The sequence below is a fragment of the Acanthisitta chloris genome, unplaced genomic scaffold (genome assembly GCF_000695815.1).
Source record: "Acanthisitta chloris isolate BGI_N310 unplaced genomic scaffold, ASM69581v1 scaffold16391, whole genome shotgun sequence".
Lineage (NCBI taxonomy): Eukaryota > Metazoa > Chordata > Aves > Passeriformes > Acanthisittidae > Acanthisitta > Acanthisitta chloris.
In genome coordinates, this window is record NW_008656709.1 from 71,721 (window position 1) to 80,433 (window position 8,713).

Genomic DNA, 8,713 nt, shown 5'->3' on the forward strand with positions numbered 1-8,713 from the left:
CTTGTTGTTTTTGTTCGTTTTGTTTTTTTTCTTCTTTATTTCACATTACACCAGTGACAGGTGACAAACTTTTGTGTCCTGTTAGACCTTTTCCTCACTACAAGTTCCTCTGTGCCAATTTGCCTCCTAGGCAGTATTGTTTCTTCTGTGTTTGAAGTATCTCTTAACAGGGTAGAACTTTCTTTTTTCTTCTTTCTTTCTCCCATTTCTTCAATTTGTCAAGATCACTTCAAATTCCAATAGAGAGTTCATGTGTGTTACCATTGAAATGCTGTTAAAGGAGTGGAGGTGGACACGTTCCTGTCATTGCTGTGGAGGACTGTGTGCACATTAATTGGTGTTTGCAGTGCAGGTGAAAGAGGTTGAAAGTGGCTGAAGTTCTCTCAAACTGAGGAGGCATTTCCACAGACTCAGTTAATCAGGTCGCAGCTTTGGGCAGCAGCTCTTTAAACTGCTACAACTAGGTTTGCAATAAAACATTTGTTCATTGTAAAACTCTATTAATCAGTAAATATTTAAAAAAGAAAGATGTGCATAGTTGATTTAACACGGCAGTAAAATCAGTGTTCTTTTACATTTTCCTTGAAGTCCCCATGCCACTTATCCTTGCATCTTTTCCAGTGGGATCTCAGCATCTCCACACCATATGCACCCTGAGAATTCCTTTTTCCTTTAGCAGTGTATTGGGATAAGATAGAGTTGCTTTATGACCCATAAAAAGCTTTATAGTTTTTTTTTTATTATTTGGCCTTCTGAATGTCTACACTTATGTACTCACATGTACAGGGGTGGAAAGCAAGGTGCAAAATGTACTGTTAATCCTTCAAATTAAATACCTTCCCCTGCTCAAACCAGCACAATGTGTCAGTCCTGGGCAGTCACTCCTGCTTGAAGTTGTACTTTGCAATTCCCAAGGGCTGGAATTGGTCTCCTGAGGAACAGTGTCACACACCTGGCTTTTCTTGCTTCTTTCTTAAAGCAAATTTGTCAGCCTTCTAAGAGTACCAAGGAAAAGCATACCAGTGAGGTGGGATCTCTTCCATCTGAATTTGCCCTGCCTTTTACAGTTTCACTGGCAGCTAATGAAAATTATAAAAAATATCCTGTACAAAACTTTTCAAATCTTGGAATTTGGTTAATTCTTTATCACTACTGCCTAGATTACTCTGAATGAAACTCTGCTTATTCCTGAAGGTAGAAGTTTTAAAAAATCCAGCAAGTCTTCATCAAGGTTAAATAACTTTCAAAGTTCTTAGACTGGGATAGATTCATGATGATTTTTCAAATCTATATTAGAAATTACATTATTGTCATCAACAAAGGCTTTTCCTATCTTGGAAAAGGTGTTTCTGCTTAATGCAAATAAAAATAAATGCTTTGATTTGCAATAATTCCCTGTGCCTCTGAGAATATGATGCCTTATAAAAATCCAAGATAGAGCTGCCAAGTCAGGTAATTCATGGAGGTTTACTGTGAAGATTGTTGTGTTTATTTTGGTTTCAGGAAGTTATAAATCACTGCTTTGGTCATTTCAATCAAGAAAAAGGAGCACAACTTTCATAGTTATTTTTGCATAAACTCTTAAATCTACGTGCATAAATACCAAGGTCTGAATTTTCACAATTGCTGTATCTAAGAGATCTACTTTCAAATAATAGAAAATTCACAACTTTCTGAAAATAACTCCTTTTCACAGTTAGATACCCAAAATTGTTAGTAATTTTGGAAGATGGAGGCCTAAGGAGAAGTGAGTAGATAATTTTCTTTACATGTGAGGCTTCTGCAAAAGTTGGTAGGTGTCCAGGGAGTGTGGACTCCTTCTGCATATTCAGTAAATTGTTTTAAAATTACTTGTTCATATTTCTAAGCAGTTTTTTTCCTTGATCATTTTTTAATAATTTGATCTTTACTAATCAAGGTACTTGCTGTAAGAAAAAAACAGCGTGTTCAAGGATCATTACTAATAAATTTCTACTACTCATACTCATTTCTTGCCATTTCTGGTATAGGTTCCAGTCAGCCTCCTCCTTGTGAAAGCATGATCACAAGTACTCTGGTCTCCCCATCACCTGCCAATTGCTTATAGACATCCTCTGCCCAGAGTCAACTTTGTGGAAACTCTAGGTTTATAGCTCAATTATTCTGAGCAAGGCATAATAACCCTTGTACACCTGACCATTTCTCTGAATAATGCAGAGGAAATAAATCTCATTCTCCTCTTGTGGAGGCAAAAAGAATCCCTTCCTCCTCTGGGTATGCTTTTTTTTTTTTTATTTTTTTTGATTCTGGTCTCTCTTTTGCTTCTCTGGTTTAAACTTTATTTGTGGACTCCTTTTAACAGTTGCTGGTTTTGGACAGAGTAGCAACACTTGGTTTCTTTCTTCTGTTTCTGGGGTAACTCTGAACTCCAGCCTGTCCCATGGAAGATGGAAGATAACATTTCCTTGGGATTCAGCTGTGCGATGTTCTCAGAAGTCTTTTGCTTGAATGGGGTTGTTGAGGTTAATGACCCTCTGTGGTTAACCATCTCTTGAAATGTCCTGCTGAGGAAGTGGAGGGGCAAGGCCATTCTGTTTGTGAAGCAGATTTGCAGTCTGACACACACATACACACACGGAGCTGCCTGTGCCAAGAGAAATTCCTCAGAATTGGCACAGAAACCTCAGTCTCTGTTAAGTTACACAGGGGGTCTTTTACTCAACGTTTCATTGCAAAAGATATTTTCTAATTCTCGTTTTGTTTACTTTACTTTGGGATGATCTCTATGTTAGTGTAGAAAACACATAATCACGAAATGATTCTATGGGTGCTTTTATTGAAGAGCTCTGGGAGTCAGGGTACAGACCCAAATCTGACTCCGACATGGATCTGAGATGGATACATTTTATACTCTTCTCTTACATAATCATAGCATAATCATATGTTAATCATTACTTTGCCATTGTTCTATTGATTTCATCCAAGCATGATTCGAGTTCTCTTTCATCCTTGTTATGCTTCACCCAAGCATGAGTTTCAGTCCCCCTTCCATCATTGTTGTATTTCACCCGAGTGTGAGTTGGAACCCCCTTTTCCATGATGGTTGTATAATTATCTGTTATTTAGGGGGTATGTACAGGTAGGTACCCTGGTGTATGTGCACAGGTACACATCGACCTGCTAAGATAATGATCACTCTTGTTATTAAAGCCTATTCTAGCTACCTTACCACTAAGGCCTACTTTAACTCCCATGATTTTAGAAACATTTTATCCCATGTTATCATCTATGACACTGGTAAGTATCTCTGATGTACACATTGGAACACTGTCATCACCCATGAATGGACATGTCCAAGCTCAATGTAGAGGCCACGGAACTTCCCTAGAGCTACTGCTACACTCTGTTTACAGATCCAGGCACAGTATGGCATTAAAGCTAACATTAAAATGATTATTCATCATGTCTCTCCAGTCTTTTTCCAGACTCAGAGCTTCCCTGGATTGAGATTTTCCCACATTGCCTATACTCTCTGTTAGGTGAATAATCTTGTATTTGGTTGCCCCGGAAGAAATCTTTATTCACTAGTTTGTATGTGCTTTTGTTGTAAGCAGGCACAATTGATGGAGCACACTCTGTAGCAGGACCTGCATCTTTTCCCTATTTATTACCCCTTGAATCATTGCATTGTACAGGGTGGATTGGTAATTGGTTTATGTTTTCTTTCATGTCATCAATTAAATGACAGCATAGCATCCTTGTGCAGTCCTACCAGGTACACACCCACTGAAGGAAGACTTCCCATTTAACAATACTGGTTTTAACATAAACCTCTGAGGTTTCTGTTAACTCTGTTTACTGTTACCAGTGGGGACTGGCTGCTGAACTGCCTGATCAAAGCAATGTGGTTGACCAGCTCGATGGCTCAACCAGGCCACAAACAACTTGCACGTGTGCACTGGTCTTTTCTCAGTGTTTTGTAATTAGGAACACATCTCAACCACAACTTGTGCAAGAAAATAGATTCTGTACTACTTTGCCATGTGCGATTAACCCTGTGTTCTCTACCTGTCAGAAAGGGCAAAATTTTACGTAAGTCTCTGGAGGATGTTCATCATAATTTGTCTCTCTGCAAAGCTCTATTTCCTTTAAACCCTGATTGTGATGGTGAAAAAGGGTGGATCAGAATTCAGTGCTGCCAAAACTTGATTCCTTCATTCAGTTATTGAAATTTTCTCTCATTTGCAGAAAATTGGGTTTATCCATCATGATGCTGATGAGCAAACATGACCTGTCTGTATTTATTAAACTAGAAAAGACAACAGACATTCACACATGGAAATGTATCTAGTGTGGCCTTGTTGACAGATGAAGTACTTTGAAAAATGAAATTTTCATCATATGTATCATAATGTTTTCAGCCATTTCAGTTTTGTCAGCAATTCTAGATCACTGAAAACAGCCACCAGTTAATTTGGAAGTTAGGAAGTTGCATAAAAATCTTAGAAGAAAATCAAGTTAATTTTGGTTTGGGCTAAATATTATCCTCAAAATCTGATTTTTCTGAGTCTCAGCTTCAAGTATGCACAACTTAAATTGGTATAGACTTAATATAGTACATAAGGGGATAAAAATCCTTAGTATGGATAACTACATAAGTAAGTCTTTCTGTGTTATTGCTGTCTCTGCATCAGATCCATAAGGAAAAAATACTTCACTCTTTTTGGTTAATTTTCTTGTGATTCTTTTTGATATTTAAAGCTCCTATAGTTGTAGCCAGAACACTTCAGTATTTTTTCCACTGTGGAGTTGCATTGTTAGCACTATTTTTGTACCTTGCTCAATGATCAGAGGGGTGATAGATTCTCCGTGCGGAGCAGTCACTGAAGGAGTCCTGGACGTGCCAGCACTGGGTCTGCAGTGACACAGCCTCAGGGTTCTCAGCACAGGCACACACAGCTCATGTGATTCTGTGGCCTGTGAACCTTTGGTGGATCAGCATTTTTATGTGGCATTGCAATAGCCTAGCTGCCATTCATTTTGCCAGTGCTGCAATTATTGTGCAGCATGTTGTCAGTTTAAATATGCTTCTCAGGTGGATGTCAGGTGAGCAAAGACCTCATTTTTCAAATGCTTTGCCTAATCAATTTGAAATTGAAAATTTTCAAATGCTTTGGCTTATCATTCAATTCAGTACACAACTATTGCCTTTCCAAATGCACGTTGCATTGCTGTCTATTATTTACCTTCTGTAAATCTTTATGATCTGACCTTAATATTGATTGTTAGACCAGGATCTAGAATAAAATTCTGCCCTCACTAAAACTATCAGTTTTGCTCTCACCTTCCATAGCCTTCCCATATTCCAGTACTGCTGAATTCTACAGTGGAGTTCCTGTAGCCTTTGATATGAAATCTGTTTCTTATTTCCAAGAATATTTTAATTTTTTTTATTTGATGCATTTATTTCAAAAGTTGCAGTTCAGATATTTTAACTTCTATACTTCTGGCATGTTGGAATACAATTCAGAGTTTATTTAGGCTCTTTGTTTCGGATCGCACACCATAATGTTGTTGCCATGAACTCATTCCTATTTCTGTTTGTCACCAAAAGTTTTCTTTTGTTTCCAGGTTTGGCAAGAAATCCCGACCTGCAATGTATGATGCAACCCCCATTGCTTATGAAGATTACAGCCCAGATGACAAACCTTTGGTTACACTGATTAAGACAAAAGATTTGTAACCTAGTGTATCTTTTTTGAATTATTTTTCAAAAGGATGGGCTACTAACCTAATTTAAATATTTTTAAGAAGAAAGCATAAGTAATTTAAACCATTAGATGCTTCAGAATTTTCTGTAGAATATTTAAGAACCAATTTTCTGCAGCTTTTAGTTTGGAAAAATATTTTAAAACAGAATTTGTGAACTTCATGATTTACATTTTAATGTACCTTGAGCTCTATAAACTATAAGCTTATGATAGTGTGTGCTTTTTTCTTGGTAGACACTATTACTAAACCCAGATGAGTTTCTTGTGGTGTTACAGAACAGAAAACAATAATTAATGAGGAGTTCTTTATGACATGTCAGTGCCAGCTTTCTCAGTAGAGGTAGGAAAAATGTGAAGCATAATATGATATATAATATATCCATTAATTAAAAAAGTCTAAAATGTTTGTGTTGTGAAAAAGAAACTAGTAAAAATTATTATTCCTAATCTGAATGAATTAGCTTTTGCCTTATTCCATGCATGGATAGATAACCTATTTCTCCATTATTTCCTGAAAGTTGCTGAAACATACTCTTGAGTTGATGTTTGACATTTTTGTAATAGCTATTCAGACTAGGCCTTGTATCATAATCAAAGTGCCTCTTGAGGCAAAGTAAGGGCATGATCCTTTAAACACTGAAATCAATGAGAGGTCTTCCATTGACTTCAGTGGACATGGGATTGGATCCTACAATTGGACTGAATCTATATTTTTCTTTAAAGGTTAAAGTTTTTTATATTGTGAGTAAACTAAGCATATGGTTTGAGTTGTTGGTTTCCCAAAGGCTGTGGATGTACAGTATTGTTTCATGAAATATTGTGTATTTCTCATAGTGCTTCTTATTTAGGATCAGTATGGGGTTTTTGTGGCTGTATTTGATCGCTATGGGCTTCCTAAAATTCTTGCTTATTTCAGAAAATACTGAATAAATGTTAACCAGTGAAGATTGCACTGTCTGTTTTTCTTCATTTCAAAGTACAGTATTGTCTATAAATTTGAAAGCACGTGAGCGTATAATGTCCTATACATAATGCCAAAAGAAGATATTCTATCTGTTCATTTGAAAAGGGGAAAATGGGCTTTATTATCAAGGTAATGTTTCAAAAGTGAGACAAATGCAGCTCGGGCGTAACGGCACCGTCCTGCAGTCCAGGCCACACGCACCACAGTCCGAGGGGACCTGACTGGAGATCTGGGCTGGTGGTTACAGCAAGGATAAGGATTTGTCACAGAATGACCTGATGACGTGAACAGGCTCCATCTGACTTTGTGTTTCCAAAAGAAGCCAAGGCAGCATGGTATGGAGGCCAAGTGCTGCAGCCACCTGGCACTGCTGCCGCGCAGCGCGGCGCTGCACCCGGTCAGCACTGGAGGGCTGAGTGCTGCTTGACCTTCTCATGGTGAGAAATCTGAATGCATACAAAATCTTCATTTTTCACATAAATAACAGTTCCAGACAGAAAAAGACATGTCACCAGGAGCTTTGGTCACCCCTGTGTGAAGACAGCCTTCACCTCAGGCAGTCTTTCCCTTTTCTTGCAACTGCTAACATCTCCAGACCTTAGTTCAGCCACTAAAGACAAACATAATTAAGACTTGTCATGATAAAAAGAAGCTTCTCCTTGTTTTACTGTTTTTTTCAGGTGGGCAGAGTACAACAGGTATGTTACTTTAAATTTTGAATTCATTATTATTATAGCATCTGGTTACAGTCATAGCAATGAATTTTTTCCCACATCTTGCAGAGTCAGTCATGATGAGGTAGACAGATTATTGCAACTCAAGCTGTTACAGTTGCTAAAATGTAATTTTCATTGTGAGGTTACATTTTGGTTCATCACCAAAACCAAATCAAACCAAAGCGGAAAAATGGTAAAGGGAAACACTGCCCAAAGGATTTGCTTACTGTTTGGAGTGGCTGGATGGTGCATATGAAGGTTAGAAACACCATGGAGTGTCTGAATTATGAAAATGCCAAATGCTTCTCAGAAATTCAGAATACATTTCCTGACATCCTGTGTCTGCTACCATGGACTTTCAGGGAAACTGGGTTCCAGTCTAAACTAGATTTGTTTTTCAGGCACAGTTTCCTATGACAGAGGTTGTGTGTTTGCACCTGGTGGCTGCCAGATGAGCTTTTTTTCATTTGGACAGTTTTTTACTGTCATTTTATTCCATGAATGGAAACTTTTCTTACTGTGACTTCTAGGGTTGTTTTGAGAACCTTTTAGAAAGAAGGGTAAGAGCAAGCTACACCCTGTACTGTTTTTTGTAACTTGAGTGGAAAAGGGGCAAATGCATTGTTGTTATAATTGATTTGTTAATGAGATGAAAAGAAAATACTTATTCTTCAGAGTTTTTGGCCTTTCCGGTCATAAAATATTGGCTTGCAAATCTATACAAAGTAGGGAAAAAAGTGACTCTGTTGTTCTAAGGAACATACATATTCATGGTCCATATTTTACAAGAGATGTTGCAACAAGCAGCATACAAATCACTCCTTGGTGGTGATTCTTGACCAGCCTATATTTCTCTCAATTGACTGACCTGAAAGATAAGTAATTTGTGAGGAGCTATTTTCCTGTCAGCTAGCAGCCTCAAGCTGCTGTAAATCATCCTGTACTTCCTGTGAAATGTACTTTGAAAATTACTTTGGCTCCTTCCAATTTATTTTATTGAACTCCGATGGCATGTCATGCATGCACCGTGCCCGAATCCATGCCCTTCTGAGGTATTTGTGAGGCACTGCACTGTCTGCCAGATGGAGCAGCCCTCAGACCTGCAGGGAACAAACCCATCCTGAGTTTTTATCCTAGCTCTGAAGCTGCAAGAAGAAGTTGGTTCCTGTCCTTGTATGCCAGACCATGTCTTTCTGAAGATACCATGAATGTGGACAAAGGACACTGGTTATTTCATATCCTTTTCACAAATCAGACAAGGTTTGTTCTGTATAGGGAGCAAA

General features: G+C 38.0%; 1 protein-coding gene across 1 annotated transcript in view; it reads left to right on the forward strand.

Moving 5' to 3' along the window:
- DNER (delta/notch-like EGF repeat containing) overlaps nt 1-6,702 on the forward strand; it is a 74,270-nt gene extending 67,568 nt beyond the window's left edge. The window contains exon 13 of the mRNA XM_009084441.1: nt 5,611-6,702. Within this exon, the coding sequence (XP_009082689.1) occupies nt 5,611-5,722 (112 nt within the window). The 3' untranslated portion in view covers nt 5,723-6,702. The remainder of the gene's footprint in view (nt 1-5,610) is intronic.
- The last annotated feature ends 2,011 nt before the right edge of the window (nt 6,703-8,713 follow it).